Here is a 17082-nt window from a genome sequence, read left to right as displayed (position 1 = left end):
CAAGCGGAAAATCCAAGAAGCCCGAAGAAAAGTCATTAACAGTTTAGAACTTCCACAAAGTAGGGGCCGATGGGCTGTGCACTTTCGTCAAAACTGATCGGCAACAGCAGCCTGGGGAAAAACGTCAGGAATACGCTGCAGCGAGCAGTGCGAATGACAAACCACGGCCAAGCATGACCTACCAAAGGGAATTCCGTCGCCAGAACAATGCAGCCCAGACCAAGGCTCAAGGATCCCGTCGGAAAGTACTCAAGCTTTGCCTAAATTGCAAAAAGGAAGGTAATTTTGTAACATGGCGCCCCCAGTTTCTCACGCAAGAATTTCTTGAATGGCAGCGCGCATTTCAAGTGGAGCCTAACGTTCCGACTGACCTAGAAAACTCCGACCTGGTGTCTTCGGGGCCTGCGGGGAGACACTCACACCAGTAGTGCAGCGCGTTAGCTGTGAATCTTCTGCGGGTGTCAAACGGGTCCCAGTCTTTATGGGATCCTTTGAACTCAGGGCGGTCTTAGATTCTGGTTCCACCAGAAGCCTTATGAATGAAGCCGTTTGCCAGAGACTTCAAATGGCACCTTCAAAATCTTCCCTGAAACTTGTGGGAGCAAATGGGCTGCCACTTGTAAAAAATAGAGAAGTGAGGGTCGAAATTACAGTGGACGGAAGGTCATTCCGACAGACTTTTGTCGTTGTCCCAGATTTTAAGGAAGGCTTAGTCTTGCTTGGAGATGACTTTTTACGCTCATCAAAAGCATTTGTCGACTGGGGTACAAACACGTTTTCAATCCAAGCAGAAAAAACACTCGAGGTTTGTGCAACGATCACCCAAGTAGTACCACCTCTTTTCCGGAAGGTCATCGAAGTCATGTTGGAAGTTCCAGCCAGCGAGACAAGTCGCGATATCTTATATGTAACAAGTTCTCAATCAGCTATTGAACAGTACCTGGTGGAACTGCAACTGACAGCCATCGACGCAGGAACAAAGACTTTCAAACTTTTGGCTACAAACGTTTCCTTGAGGCCATCCAAAATAGCTGCGAGGGTATCGTTAGGATCGGCAGAAAAACTAGAAGCTGTTGAAGCGGTTGACTCGTCTTCCATCGGATGGGGATCAACCCTGCAATGTTCCAGTTTTTCTGATCTTGAGAACTGGGAAGATGTGCCTATAGTCCGCAACGAAACGCAGCAGATAATAATTGATGAGTTGAGCTTCACTGAACTCCGAAGAGCTGAAGGCAGTAACACAACTGTCGATGAAATATCGTTCTAGTTTTGCAACCGACACTGCACACCTGGGATCTTGTAGGATAGAGAAACATTCCATTCCCACTACTGATGCAAAACCAATTGCACAATACCCAAGGCGAATTTCACCGGCTCAAAGAGATTTGGTCAAGGCAATGATAGAAGACCTTATGTTGCAAAAAATACCCAGCCCTCCAAAAGCTCCGGGGCATCACTACTGGATTCAGTTAAAAAAAATTACAAGTCGACAAGAATGTGTGTGGACTACAGGAAGCTAAATGCTGTAACCGAAAACATTGTCTACCCATTACCACGAATCGATCATGATGAAGCGGCATTGAGGGCGACCAAGTATTTCTCAACGTTGGACCTCCTTTCAGGATTCTATTAAATAGAAGTGGAACCTGGCGACACTGCTAAGACAGATTCCGTTACGCAGTGGGGGCTGTATGAATTTTTGAGAATGCCGTTTGGGTTAAAAGGAACACCGGCAACGTGTCAGTGAACTGCAGATGCCACTATCGGTGATCTAAAGTATCGCAACTCACTGGTCTACATGGACGACTGCATTGTTTACAGCACAACGTTTCAAGAGCCCCTTCAAAAACTGGGAAATATTTTCGTGGGTTTTGAGGCAGCAGATCTTAAATTAAAACCGCAGAAGTGCCATTTTTTTTTTTTTGCACCAGAGTGACTTACCTCGGACATATTGTATCCCAGAAAGGTATTGCACCTGATCCAGAGAAATTCGATGCCGTAACGCGATTCCCCGATCCTAGAACTGCGGCTGAAGTTCAATCGTTCTTGGGACTAACCTCCTATCTCCGAAAGTTCATTTGGAACCATAGTGCCATCGCGGCCCCCTTGAAAATGCTCCTGAAAAAAGAAAAAGCCTTCACATGGGGTGCTCCACAAGAACACGCCTTCCATGAACTGAAATCTGCTTTATGTGGACCTCTTGTCTTGAAGCACTTCTCCGAGGACTCTAAATACGGCCTCCAGGTCCACACTGATGCTTTCAGAACCAGCTTCGGCGCCATCCTCCTCCAGGAAGATGAAACTGGAAATTACAGGCCTGTTGCATACCTCAGCCGTTCTCTTCACGGAGCTGAAGAGAACTACACGAACTTGAGGCCCTTGCAGTTAAGTGGTCCCTGGAATAGCTACGCCCCTACCTAATGGGCAGAAAGTTTCATGTTGTTTCAGATCACCATGCACTCTGCTGGGTTCTTCCTTACAACAAGGGAAACCAACGCTTGCTCAGGTGGTCTCTCCTGCTGCAAGAATTCGACTCTGAAGTTGTGTACAAGTCTGGCGCATGTCACACTGTCCCCGATTGCAGGCACGTAGCCAGGAATTTGTTTCGGGGGGGGGGGGGGGGGGGGGGGGGGCCCCATGGGCCTCCCCCCTGGCTACGTGCCTGCCCGATTGTCTGTCCCGTATTTCGAGCAACTTCTGCTCAGGGGAACCTTCGAGTACCCACGGCTTGAGAGAGACTGGGAGGACCCGCACCTGTAATGTGCTTGAGGTCACAGAGCCCGACTTAACCTCCGAGCAGGAGTACCCGTTCTGTACAAAAATCATAAAAATACTGCAGAAAAAGGCTGGTACAAAGAAACGGCAGAAGAAAGCAAGTCAACAATTTGTGCTTTTTAATGATGTATTGTACGAAAGGGATGCAGAACCAACGCATGAACGATTTGTTTTATGCTTGCCGGCGACGAAACGAGCGGAAGTACTTCCGCTCACTTCGTCACAGTATTATTAGCAGTAACAAATTGTAGGGGCTTGTTAAAAGCCTGGAATTAATGATAGTCTCTACTTCGAAGAGTACAGGTAACAGCTTTTCAAATCTAACGATGCATCTTCCCAACACTTAGAGTTGTCTTCACTGAAAGTAATAGGCGTTCCCACCACCTGTCCCACCAAAGAGCGCTTTCAATAATACATTTACATCGTATTTTGTGTTGAGCAGGTTAGAAAGTGAAGTCAGGGTGGTTCAGGCTCTTGAGGACGTTCCTGAAGTCGTTTGATGGCTTTTTAAATGTTTAAGCATTGTCAAAAAATATACGTGGTACTTCTTAAAGAAAAGAGCTGTCCAAGGTATCATGAATAAAATAGCGCAAAACAACAAGGAAGGAAGGATGAGGTAGACTTCCTTCCTTGTTGTTTGCGCTATTTTATTCACGATGGACAACCAACTAGCTCGCCAGCTTATCTTACTGCTGTCCAAGGTAGTCTTTTTGAAACTGGTAAAAGGCATAGGCATCATCAAAGGAAACAGTGATCGAGTGATTGAGTGACCGACAAAGAAATGTCTTTCGGAGACCAGTTATAGATTATAACTTCTTAAGATTTGTCGCGTATCTCCGTCTCGGGAGGATGTAGACAATCAAGAAGGAAAAAGACTAAGCGAGTGATGAGGACGAAGTAGAAAAGTTAGGGCAGTTCAAGAATAACTAATTACACGGTAAGTGAAATATTGTTTGACCTCTTGACGCCCTACTTCTGAAACGAACAGGATCCTTGACAAAATGAAAAAACCAAGACCAAAAGGAAGTGAGGAATGATTTGATTCAAGAAAGAAAATAAGGAGTGTTTGATTTTAGAATGCATCGATGAACTTAATGACGCACTCGCACACAAAGAATCCTCGGCAAAATTAATTTTCTCCAGAAAAAAAAATTTTTTCTCAAGAGAAAACTAGTTTTTTCTACAAAAAAAAAATCAATAATTGTCTCTAGAATTTTATATATAAAAAAGCCAGAGAGTTTTATGAGGCAAAAACCATAATTTATCAAAAGACACGTTTATTAGCACACCATCTGTAGAGCTATCAGAAAAAGGGATGCGGTATCTTTATCTTTATTCTTAACCCGGCCCCTTTTCCTATTTTTTATATTTTTATTTTCCGTTTTTTTTTTTATTACTCATTTTTGTTTCTAAGTTATTTTATTTTCTCTGAATTTCTTTTTTGTGTAGGAGTGTCATTTAGTGGATCGACGCATCTTTCAATCTAAATCACTATTTTCTTTTTTGAATCAAACCATTCCCCACCTTCTTGCCTTTCTCTTTTCCTTCATTGAACAATCAGTTGATAGTAGCGCCTTTTCTCTTCGTATCTTCGTGTTTTCCTTTGCGCTAATTGTTCCATTCGTATGACGGCGCCGTCTCATGCGTCATAAGAAAAACTGTCTGCAGACAGGTTCGAAGGATGCGTATGTACAAAGCAAACATTCCTGTGGAACGTGCTTGTGGCATGCAGGAGCCACGTGGCTAAAACTTTAGAAATAAGATGAAAATGGAAGCACCGCTGATGTTTGCGATGACAGCGTCGCGCAGTGTATACATTGAGCCGCCTCGTCTTCGCCGAGGCCGCAATGACCCGTTGGGAGCCTCTCAGTTGACGCACTTGGTATTTATGCGAAGAATGGCGAAACTTAGCATGAAAACTTGGCGGTCAAATCGCGAGCGCTCTAAAACTGCAGGTCAAAAGATTTCGTGGCGGACTACTACGAGAGGACACCACCCATGTCCACCCACCTGCTTGCCTTCGTCATCGGACCCTACATGACGGCTGGCAGCGGCATCGTAAGTATCGCATTGTCTCAAAAACGGAGCAACACCCCCCCCCCCCCTTTCCTACCAAAGAGGTGTGCGGAGCGCAAATTCGTCTGCTTCTTTTGCAGGGGTTGTGGTGATGTCAAAACGCCGAGCTCTCATTGGCTCCGATTGAAGGATACCGGGTCGACCTCAAAGCAAGCAGCCTTTAGGTCTACCCACTGTCATTCAATCAGAACCAATCAGAGCTCGGCGTTCTGACGTCCCTGAAACTCCTGTAAAAGAAACGGACTAATTTGCACTCCGCATACGCTTGATACCTCGTTTCAGCTCCAAGATGGTATCATCGCGGTGCTTGTTGTCTTTGCATGCGGAGCGTAAGTTCGTCTGCTACTTGCACAGGGGTGGCGATAATGCCAGAACGCCGAGCTCTTATTGGCTGATCTAAAAACATAGTGGGTATACCTGAAGGCACCTAGCATTGGGGCCGACTCACTATCCTTTCAATGAAAGCCAATCAGAGCTCGGCGTCGTTCTGACGTCACCGCAACTCCTGCGCAAGAAGCAGACGAATGGCTCTACGCATACGTCTGCTATTACCGACTGAACCAATTACACGTAATAAAAAAGCCGTGATCCTGAGTTCTTTTTTTGGGTCTTTTTTTTTTTTTTGAGAGATTGGTTTAGCCGGTGATGGCTTCCATACAAAAAAAAAAAAAAAAAAACGAGCGATGTGACGAGTCATTTTTGAAGCTGCTTGATTGGGTCTATCAGGCGTTGGCTGTGGTCAGACTTATACCCCTGCCAGACGGGCACCTAAAAGGACCTTTACGCCAAAGGACCTTTAGTGTAAATGTCATTTAGGCAGTGCCACACGGCAACTCAAATGACATTTAGCGTAAAGGTCCTTTTCGGGAACCTGAGTTCCCACAACTCCTTTACGGCTGCTAAAGGCCTACTCTCGTCAGCAGCGGTCTACACTAGAGACGCGGATTGAAAATAAAGATCGTACTGATTTCTAAAATAAATATTTTTGTAATTTTATTATTAAAAAAGAGCGTGTTTGACGTATAATCTGTACAGACCTCGCTCTACTAATAGTTTTTTGTACCCATGGCCCCAGCTATCTAGTAGGCGTAGTCGTCCCGCTGCTCGCCTGCTCGCATCGTTCGCTTCGGCACTTCGGTTTTCCCCCTTTCGATTTTTCTTACAACCATATTTATCTAGCTTTTATTTCTCTACTTTATATTTTATCATCCTTTAATAGTGTATTACTAACTGTACTGTATATATTTAATCTTTGTTTTGTATATATATTTCTATATCTCTCGCGTCGTGCGATATGTCGAACGACGGAGGAGCGTCGACGAGTAGGAAGGGGTCGCCGCGCGTCCATTGGAGCGTCGACGCGACCTGGGCGCTGATTCGGCTTTGGGAGGATCGGCTGGAGGACCTCCGTCGCGCCAAGAGGAACGGTGCCGTTTACGCCGAGATCGCGGAAGCGTTGGGGGCCCTGGGCTTTCGAACGACGAGGGACCAAGTCCACAACAAGATCGAGAATCTGTGCAGCACTTATCGGTAAGGAAAACTTCACATGTTTGGTGTAACCTGCTAATCCTACGAACACACACACGCCAAACAGTGCCGATAGGGACGACCGTTCAATTTGCGCGGCGCGCAAAGACAGGGCTCGCCTACCTGCAGTGTTTGTCTCGCGTGCCGTGTTCGGCCACCGCTCCTTTGCGTAGCTCGTACGCGTTTTGAGTAGCCGTCTTCGCCTGCAGCAATGTTCAAAGCTTCACAGCTGACTTGCCATGTTTCATGATCTCCGAGGCTCAAACCACATAAGACATCGGTACTGAAGAGCTAAACTCACCTAGGAGCCAAATCCGTTTAAATCTACAGGGCGAGTCAAAGGGATCGATGACTTTTTGAAGGGACGGCATAAATCGGTTTCTAAACGTATCAAGCTACAATTTTGCATAAAGGTGGCGGTGAACGTGCGTCAAGGGTACAAAAAAATTCACTGCAGAAACTTGAGTAAACAGTCGGAAATTAAAAACATTAAATTCCTTCCCACGGCGACCCAAAGGTGTCTGATTGGCGCAACAGTCGGACTCGACAGATATCAGCAGTGCTCTCAGCGTCGACAGCAGTGAAGACACCGAGTACCGCATTTTTCAGAGTCGGGTTTAGTGATGGCAACTCTTGTTGTGGCTTGTTTTGGTTTTACCCCTCCTCGTTGAGGCGCTTCACACAGCCCAGAGGTTGCCGTCAAAACTCCACCCAGAAGCAGTGGGATCCGTATGCCCTTAAAGCGCATGCTTGACCCCCTTTGTAGAGTCTTAGTCCGACACATTCAGAAACAGATTTTTGAGTTTCCTTCAAACAGCCATCAATCCCTTCGACTTCAACTATTTTATATGTATTTGTATGTTGTAAGCAATAACAGGCAATGCCACAGAAGGTCTAACCTGACATTGCGATACGATTAGAAAGTAAAACATGCTGATTTTTATGTGCTGGCACTATATACATGGTTATCACTGACATCATACCACTTGCTGTTGTGGCAGCTGGTATATGTGTCCCTTCTGCAGCATATGTTCCACCCCACTGAGGTTGTTTTTTTGAGCAATAATAAGTAGAACTGGCCACCTGCACAATGCCATGACGTCACATGCAAGCCACGTAAAACAGGTAGCATCATGTGTGCGCCAATCTTCAATCTGAAGGTGGTTTGCAAAGCGATTTCTGCTTATTAGGTGTTGTGAGTGTTGCATGTACATTTACGGAACTACATGAATGTGACACTTACAGCTGCCTTAATTTTTAGGAAACATGCACGGGAAGGCACCACCACGGGATCCGGGAAGCAGACCTGGGCCTACTACTTCGCCATCCACAGGTTCATGGGGTCGCTGCCGCTCAACAACAGCAGCCTGGTCGTAGAGAGCTGCCTGGACCGTGCAACGCCTGCAGTAGTGCAGGTCGGCTGGTGATATCAATCTTTCATAACAAGGTTTCTGTATTATTAGATATTCAACGGTTCCTACATACACCAACTCGTGTTTACAAACAGATCGGCAAGCTCTTGTACGAAAAACAAGTCGTCTGCTTCCGACCTACCTGTCAGAGATCCAGCGATTCTGCATGAACTGGGACTCGTCCTTCATCAAATAGAAGAGGAAATACCTCAAAGGCTACACTAGCGCTTCCGAAGAATGGCTACTGTCCTTTATGTGCCCTCGTTGGAGGTTCCTAGACGGGCCATCGGCAATGCAATGGTGACGATACCGAAAGTGGAGCAGGCGACTGCAGGTCTCTCACTTGTCGGGTAAGTTAGTCCTCGTGTTGTTACTTTGGGGAGCTAAGGCTGCTGTATAGAGCAGCTCTATGCTTCGTTTCACGATAACTTGGCGAACTGTGGAGGCTGCAGCTTCCGCGACCCAATAAGAGTGTCTGAGCAAGGCACGTGACAACACTCCATAATCGAGGCCACGGAGCTAAGCCTCGTTACCACCACAACAACAGCATTGTCCGTGACAAAAAGTTGTTCTAGGCTTCTTTTACTGTTAGTAGTGTTGCAGTGAGACCCTTCTGTCCGCCACACTACATGACACGGAAGATGAAGACGTGTTACTTTTTTTTCAATGATACTTAATACGGATCAACCCTTTCCCAGGAACAATATGGCTTTTGAATGATATGTGAACGATTGCAGCCGTGTAATCCACCACTTCCGCTCAAACATCGCACTGTGCCGTGGCATTAGCACCCACCACAGATTCGCTAGTAAATTGAACGTATGGTTGTCTCATAAACTGTTTCCAAAGAGCTCACTACTCTAGCGGATGGCAATGTTGCGCCGGTGAATGTTCATCTGAAGTTGGTTGGTTTCACAGCAGACGACTTTTGATCAGCAGATGACAGCCAGTTCCTCGAGGTCTTGATTTTGGAGCAGTGACACAAACGCTCCCGTGACATAGAGTCACATGCCTCGCTCCAACGCTGTTTTTGGGTCGCAGGAGCCGTAGCCTCCACAGTTTGCCAAGTTATCGTGAAACAGAATATAGGCAAAACCAGTGGTGTAATTGGTAGACTTCTGACCAAAGGTGGTGGCCAGGTAGTTCTTCAGCGAGCAGTTGGTGGATGGGTGTCAGTTCATTGAATATAGTTAAGGAAGGAGTTGAAGAAGCCAAAGATGACAGCAGATTCCTCATGCCCGTGCGTCCGAAAGTGATGGTACATCTGTTCAATGATGCAACATGCCTCACACCGATGCACTTGTGGAATCACGAGGGTGTAGCTTCCAAAGTTTGCCAAGTTGTTGTGAGATGGATTATAATACCTGAATTGTGGTTTAATATGAATATCTGATTGTATGGAAATTTTCTCAGTTGCTTGCAGGCTTGCAGGATGGAGGTGCAGAGGATGGCGAGATGTTCGAGGAGCCACCTATGGACGTGGGAGACGACTCACATGATGTCGGAGCCGCTGGAGTCGGCTTCGAGGCTCCAGATTTGAGCGGGCACAGAGGAGAAAGCTTGGCCGCAAGCTCAAGGAGGGCGAGCACCGCGAGCACCAGCTGCGCTGCAAGCACCTCTGCCAGCAACGGCGTGTCCGTGCCAGCGAGGGCGCCTCCAAAAAAAAGGGCTCAGCACCCTAATACTGCCCTCATTAGGGCAGCAATTGAGGAGCAGAAGCTCCTCCGTTTGAGCTTTGAAGCCGCTCGAGCAAAGGAATTCGAGCTCCGGGAGCGGGAGCTCGTTCAGAAAGAACTTGTGTTGCAAGCGCAAGAACGTGCTTTGAAGCAACAAGAACGTGCTGCGAAGGCGCAGGAAGACCTGACTGCGGCGATGATCGCTTTTCTAAATAAAGCACCAAAGTAAGCGGATGGAGCACATTTGTGTTGTACTTTGGAGCAATTATTCATCTAGCTATGGTATTTGATATGTCTTTATTGTTAACATGCACAATTCCAAGTGTTCTACTACGCATTAATATTCATACTACCCCCCCACCCCCCCCACCCACACACAAAAGAAAAATGTTATGTAAAGTGACACTCCTGTGTCTTGCTGTTATAGTGACTGACAGGGCGAGAAGGGTAGCCACCTCGGTGGCTCCGAGGCGAGGGTGGTGGCCTACGGATCCCATGTGGCGGGTTCGAATCCCGGCCGAGGTGCCCGCAATCTGACGGAGGCCTATTGCAGAGGAGGCGCCGTGTAACCAAGCTTTCAGTATAGTCAAAAGATCCCCAGGTGGTCCAAATTAATCCTCAATCCTCCGCTGGGGCGTGCCAGATGCCCATCGTTGGTTTGGCATGTAAAGCCCCCAAATTTGACTTGGAGCAAGAAGCGTGAATCTTTCCGAAACTCCAGCATCTCCAGTTAATATTGGGGAGGAGATCAGACCCTGACACCCCAAGTGACTAACTTTAGAACTACACAGATGGGGACGAGAAATAACAATGAGCCAGCGCTTGGCTGACGAAACCGAACGCTGCGTCAGCGTTTGGCTGGAGTTTGTGTTCGGTTGCTTGCGGGGAACAAGGGGCTCTTTTGTTTCTACTCCGGCCTGCATGAAGAATGCAGCATGCAAGGTGCATATGCCCAGCTCGGCACAAAAGCCGAAGTGGGTCAAGCTCGCATTCTCCGACAACTGCTTTCGGGAGAGATCCGGCACCAACGATAAACGTGACTGTTTCGTGTTAGTATTTGTATGTTACACTACCCTGCGCTCTATTGCAGAAGATGAGGCGAACATGACCACAAGGCCTGTGGGCATGTCCACAGACGTGTCGGGTAAACACCGAGGTGTGGGGACAACAAATGGGTTGGAGCAATACCACTTAGAAGACAAGGCCTTCGCATGACCTTTGGTTAGTAGATCCCTGACCCGCCCCAAGCGGCAAACAGCCCGAAGCTTGACGAGAGTATGGGTCACGTCGCAACTATGTCTCGTCTGCTGGCGGCCACAGCTGTGTGTGCGCGACTGCAGAGTGCGATAGAGAGCTTCCACAGTTATTTGCAATGTGAATACAACTACAAGATTGCCTGTATTAGCAGCCTACTAATGTAATTTCTCGCGACACCATTGGTTGCCGGTCTTAGCAGCTTGTTAATGTGAGCTCGTTCTGAGCATGACCACTGAAGCAGGCAATGGAGCAGACGATGGTGCTCATCCGGGCTACCTAAAGGGTGCTAAAAGGATCTACTATTGATTATGTTTAGAGGAGCAAACACGCAGGCCTTGATCTCCTCACCAATAGTACCTAGCAAGTTCCACATCTAGTACTGATAGGCCAGACAGGAATGCAGAGTGGACACAAGTACTATGTTAGTGACTCAAAAGAAAGTTTCAACTCTCTTTTGAGAAGCCTTCGGCCTGGAACTTGTGCCCAAACCGTGTCTCGTGCTACCCTGCCAGATGGGGCATCAAAGTTGAAACGTGCACACCTCTACCGTCTTCATTCAGACATAAAAAAAAAAGATAAAAACTGAAAAATGGTTGAAATGTTCAAATAAATACTACGGTTTAACTTCATTTGAGACAACGGGAGGAGGCATCGAAAGAAGTCAGCTCTAAAGCCAAATTTTTTTGGCCCTGAGAAGGGCCTTTTCTTCTGTGGTGGTGAAGGGGTCTTTGCTCTGCTGGTCCTCAAAAGGGCCTTCGCTCCGGTGGAACTCGAAAGGGCCTTTGCTTCGCTCTTCACTCTAGTGCTGGTGAAGGTAGGCAGCAATGGAGTCCCGGACACTCGAACCATTGCCTGCCACGGCATCCGTGTTGCAGACTGGCTGCTCGTAGAGGCGGGCCTCCGTGCCAACTTCGGTGAGCCACTGGGACTCCACGCCGTCGTTGAAGTGCTCGCAGATGTTATTCAACGTGCAGCAAGCCCGTATAACGAAGCGGGCGTTGTCCACGTCGCACTCCAGCCGCTTCATGATGAAGCGGAACCGTGCCTTGATCCTGCCGAAGGCGTTCTCCACGACCCTACGTGCAGACGACAGTTGCCGGTTGAACTTCTCCTGCGGAGACTGTCCCGCAACATTCTTGCGTGCGTATGGCTTCAGCATGTTGCACGTCAGAGGAAAGGCTTGGTCGCAGAGAACCAGTGGCGGCACGGCAGTCCCGTTGATGGTGACCATTGGTGTTGTAAACGTTGGCCCTTCCAGAATTTTGGCCAGTGCCGACCTCCGAAAGACATGCGCGTCGTGGCACCGCCCTGGCGTCCCCACGTTGACGTACCGGAACCGGTACCGGTGGTCTACAAGGGCCAGGAGAATGATGCTGTACCTGGAGAAAAAAATACAATGCATGCGGCAGTTTTTCACACATAATACGTGAGGCTTCGGGTTTTCCTAAAGCTGTAGATTCAAAAAGAAAATTTTTACACATTATCAGAGCTAGCACGGCACATTATTGAAAATGACAAGCTAACAATCACCTGCTAGCATCTCGTGTTTCGGTAATGTTTCGTCATTTCCACCTCATTAAACGCGGAATACATTTTAGCGCTGAAAACATGACACAAAGACGAGAATCGGACGCCACAGTGCGATTCTCGTCTTTGTGTCCTTGTGCTTTGAGCGCTAAAATGTATTCCAAGTTCCAAAACGAACTAGCCCAACAATCTACTCTACTGAAATCCATTAAACGCAGCTATTTTTGTTTTGTTTTGTTTTAATTAGTGTACTTACCAGCCCTTGTAGTTGTAGTAGTCGCTGGCGTTGACCTTAGGTGGCGACACGGGGAAGTGGCAGCCGTCCAGCGCGGCTATGCCCTGCGGAAATTCCAGGGCAGCCTGGAACTCGCGGACGTGGTCGGGGAGTTCGGCGGCGGTCATCATCTTGAGCCAGTCGCGCTCCAGCTCGGAAACGACGATGTGGCAGAACTCTTTGTAATTATCGTTGACCGTTGACCGCCCCAGGCCGAACAAGTGGGCGACGGTCCTGTCTTCCGCGCTGGAACACAGCTTGTAGAGCGCAGCTCCAACTCGTTTCTCGACCGATATAGTGGGGCGCATAGGGGTGACCTGGCGCTCCATGTGGGGCCGACAAACATCCACGATGTACCGAAAGGTCGCCGGCATCACCCGGAAAGCCTGCTTGAAGTGGCTCTCCGGCAGGTTCGGTAGCGTCTCCTCAAACCATCGTTCACCCCGAAAGTACGCTTGGACGCTTCGCGGCATGGTCGTTTCTCCTGCTGTCGCTGCAGCGATGACCAGGCTGTTTGCAAAGAAGCCTTTCCTCGAGGAAATCAGCTTCTCGTCGGGCAGACTGAACGTCGGAGCTGATCGACGTCAAAGCCTCCGTGATCGACGACAAAGAACTATTCAGCGATGCTAAACCACTTTCATGGTGGTTGCGCAGGCACACCAGGAACGCGACACGAGACGCAGGGTCCATCGTAGCCGGATCAACATCGGGAGGAAGATCCATCGAAGGAACAAACTGGGGCAACTGCGTTGAAACTCGAGCGCGAGCACGACGCCGAACTGAACAGGGCAAAAGCGTAAAGAACGGGAAGGAGTACGCGCACTGAGCAACAGGACCGAGCAAGGGAACCTGGCAACGCCCCTCCGAGCGAGCGGGCGACGCTCAGGGTTGCCGCTAATTGCCAAAAAACCACTGTACATGGGCATAAAGCAGACATTGTTGTAATCACTCGACTAAACTCGTCATTTTGTTTTTTCTAATATTTTGTTTGCTTTAGAAAAACTTTAAAAAAATATTTATATCGCGGAAATATTATCTTTCAGGCGTGAACGTGCTTTATGCGTTTGAACGAGCTGCGGGAGTTCAATCGCTGTAAACATCCTCTAAATGACATTTACTTGTGCCGTCTGGCACGGCAGAACGTAAAGGTCATTTGAAAATCCTGAAGGCCTTTGGCGTAAAGGTCCTTTTAGGTGCCCGTCTGGCAGGGGTATTAAACTAAAACGCAGTATAGAAAATCCAGTTCGTATACGTTCCCGCAAGATGCCTGGGAGAGATAATCGCCGCAATCTACGGACGACGCTGAAAATATAGGTGGGCTGTGACACTGAGCGAGGCACTTCACGGATTTATACGTCATAATCAGCGTCGCAGTGCAGACCACTATTTTAGGTCTACACAAATGTTCGGCCTCGTCATTCGCCCAGCCCTCTCAACAGACCCCTTCGAAAGACTGCCCTCTTTTAGCATCTGTGGGATCCCTGTACAATGGCGGACTAAAGACGCAACGTCACGACATACTTTATACGTGGGGTTCGATTATAGACGCTTTACACACGCGCCAAATTACAGCCGCCATTGCTGACCTTCTTTTGACTTACCGAGATGCCGAGCAACTGAAACGGTAGTTGACGATCCTCTACAAAGGCCGATGGTTTAGAAAAGGACACAGTAGAATCTAATGTGACAATAACCTGGCCTGCTATGGTAAAGATGAAGAGAAATAAATAGAATAAAAGGAAACAAAAACTGAAGGTCAGTTATGGCGGCGTCCATGCACAGCTGCTGCGAAGCGTCTATAGGGTAGGGCAAAAAAACACCCACAGAAAAAGGTGATGAGCGCAGTGGCATTGCACATTAAACGCTGTTTGGTTAGCTCGCCGACTGCTTGCGTTGGTCGCGCTCAGACGTTCGCTATCCTATGGAATGACTTGCACGTTGCACAATCTCGGTTGTTCCGCCAATGTGCAGGAGTTTTCACCTTCTATTACTGGTCACGTGACTTTTGAAGAGTTCTATTTCTTGGAGTGCGCGCTTCTCCAGGAGCTGCTACGAGGGGCCCCCGACGTGCTGCATGCTTAAAAGATGTTTCAACCTGCTTGTATCGTTTTGATAAGGATGAGCAGAATCGATTGCAGCCATAGTACATTATAGGGCCTTCCGGTGTGTTACAAATGCAAAAAAAAAACTCCGAAAGCCGGGAGACGTAATTACTAAAAAGAGTACATTGTTTGAACACAACATGCGAAACAATGTCTTTAGACGTGTCGCTTCCCCTGCGGGAGACATAAATTGGTTTTGTGTGTTCTGTCAAGTCGGTTTACTTTTTTTTTAGTCACGCGTTACGGAGGAAGAAGAGCGGACGACATCGCCATGTTTTGCCCCAGTTTATTGTATTTTCTACTCATAAGTGGTTTCAGTAGATTGATTTTACGCTTCGGTAACGATACCCGATAACATACAATGCAATCTACTAAGAAACATCGTCGGAGTATAACAATTGCGAGGTTGTAACCTCACGTATGTAAAACTACTATCACGTTGTGTTTCTTTTTTCCATGTGTTAAGTAGCAAATATAACGTGACACTTTCGCATTTCGTTCTTCTCTGTCAACAATTTCGCCAATTCGCCTTGCCAGATATATAACGACTAAGTAATACGTCTTTGGCAACCTAAGAACGAAAGGTGAGGCTCCGCCCCAAGCGTTCCGCAGAAAATGACGTCACTACACCACACTGTACGAGCGCAACGTTTTTCTGACGTCATGGAGACAGAAGCATCCGTCCACATAATTTTTACTGCGATAGCACTGAATGGGACACTTCGCGTGTTTCGTTCCGTCGACCGCGCTCCATATTGGGGAATTGTAGTAGAGCGTTTCCGCAGCCCGCTAAGCACCCGGATAGCGCTCCGTAATCCGCCACACGACCTTGAACTATGCAGACAAGGCTGGGGGCGCGCATGCGCAGCTGCGGCGTTTTCTTCGGGGATACCGTAGCGGAGGAGAAAAACGATCTCCTACAACTCCCTATTGATGCGGGCCAGAGCCGTATATTGGGAGAGTTTGGCCAGTGGGTGTGGCGACGAAGGCGCCGGGGAGGAGAAAAGTGAAGGAAAGGGAGGAGAGCGCTGAAGGAGCGAAAGAGAAAGAAGGGAGCAATGAGGAGACGACCGCCATTTTGACGCAAAGCTGTCGACGCAGAGCGCTCTTGAGGCTACGCGTTGTCTGCTACGGGCTTATTTTTTTTTTTTTTTTTGTCTGAATCAAAGTTTGCGTTCAAAAGTAGAGAAACTTAATTCGTTAGCTCCTTCAGCCACCGAGGAATAACACTATACCATTTCCTTGCCAGAGCCTGCCAAATAAAAGGAAAGAACCGAAATTTGGATGTCAATCCCGTGCATTCCGCCGGGCGAATGAATGAAAATGGTGGCTCTCCCCGCTCAGCTGGGAGCAGCCGAGAGTTCACGCGCATGCGCTCTCGCCTCTCGCTCTACGCCGCGGGTTGACTGGCTCACTCGGGAGGGGTGCGTTACGGCGGCGAGATCATAGGATGGCCAATACCCCAACATACGGTTCTGACGCGGGCCATTTGTGACGCTACGCCTAAAGATTGCATAGTGACGTTATGCCGCTGACGTCACGCCGATTGACACGACTATGACGTCACGCCGCGCATTACGTCAGCTGTTACCTGGCGTCAGCTGACATCATGGCGTGACATTGTCATGTCAAGTCACGTTGAACATTGACGCCACGCGACTTAAGGCTCTGCATACTCCGACGTCGAGGGTGGCAAAAGCGGCGTATAGCGCAGCGCACACAGCTGCTGACTGGTCGCAGACATTGAGTTCCTGCTTGTCGGCCTACGAAAAACGCGCATTTTGCGCTACGCTGCATTCGCTGCGCTCATCGTCGGAGTATGACAGAGCCTTTAATGACGTCAACTGGAACCCTGAGCCACGTGATGTCATGACGTCACGTGACATTGCGACGTCACAGGACATTATGACGGCACGTATGAACCTAAACATGAGACTGCTGATAATTGAAACAATAATAACAAAGTGTTTTCGCTAATTATGCCAGAGAGGTTCGCCGGATATAAGACGAATAAAGCTAGGTGTGTGCTAAGTTGGCGAAACCACGGGCGTGAAGTTGGGTCAACGCGCTTGGAGCTTAAGCGCGCGATTTTTCTATTTGGAAGTGTTCGTCAATGACCGCATGGCTGTATTAGTTCGTGTCCAATAACATTGCATAAAGGTTGGTTCACACTGTTGCAGCCGACTACGACCGAGTCCGACAAAACGAAATTTTAAGCAGGTTACGACCGCCATTGCATCATAAGCCGCCACAAGAGGCTTAAAAACCTGTTTTATGGGACTCTGTCGTAGTCAGTTGCAACAGCGTGAAAACGCTCAGGCAGCCAGACCAACGACAGAGAAGGTTCGTCCATACACATGCAGTTTCGTCGTTCCCTGAATTTCAAACTGGGGTGCGCGATTGTCGAAGTGTTCTTCAAATACCACAGGCAGTCCTAGTTTGTATCCAATAAAATT

General features: G+C 48.1%; 1 protein-coding gene across 1 annotated transcript in view; it reads left to right on the top strand.

Annotated features, from left to right (window-relative positions):
- LOC8033340 (aminopeptidase N) overlaps positions 1–17082 on the top strand; it is a 131752-nt gene that overhangs the window by 16727 nt on the left and 97943 nt on the right. The window contains exon 4 of the mRNA XM_040220923.2: positions 4731–4833. Within this exon, the coding sequence (XP_040076857.2) occupies positions 4731–4833 (103 nt within the window). The remainder of the gene's footprint in view (positions 1–4730; positions 4834–17082) is intronic.

Source organism: Ixodes scapularis, unplaced genomic scaffold (genome assembly GCF_016920785.2).
Source record: "Ixodes scapularis isolate PalLabHiFi unplaced genomic scaffold, ASM1692078v2 PGA_scaffold0__279_contigs__length_252992795, whole genome shotgun sequence".
Classification (NCBI taxonomy): Eukaryota; Metazoa; Arthropoda; class Arachnida; order Ixodida; family Ixodidae; genus Ixodes; species Ixodes scapularis.
Note: the sequence above shows the minus strand (reverse complement) of the source record. Positions and strands in the feature narration are given on the sequence as shown.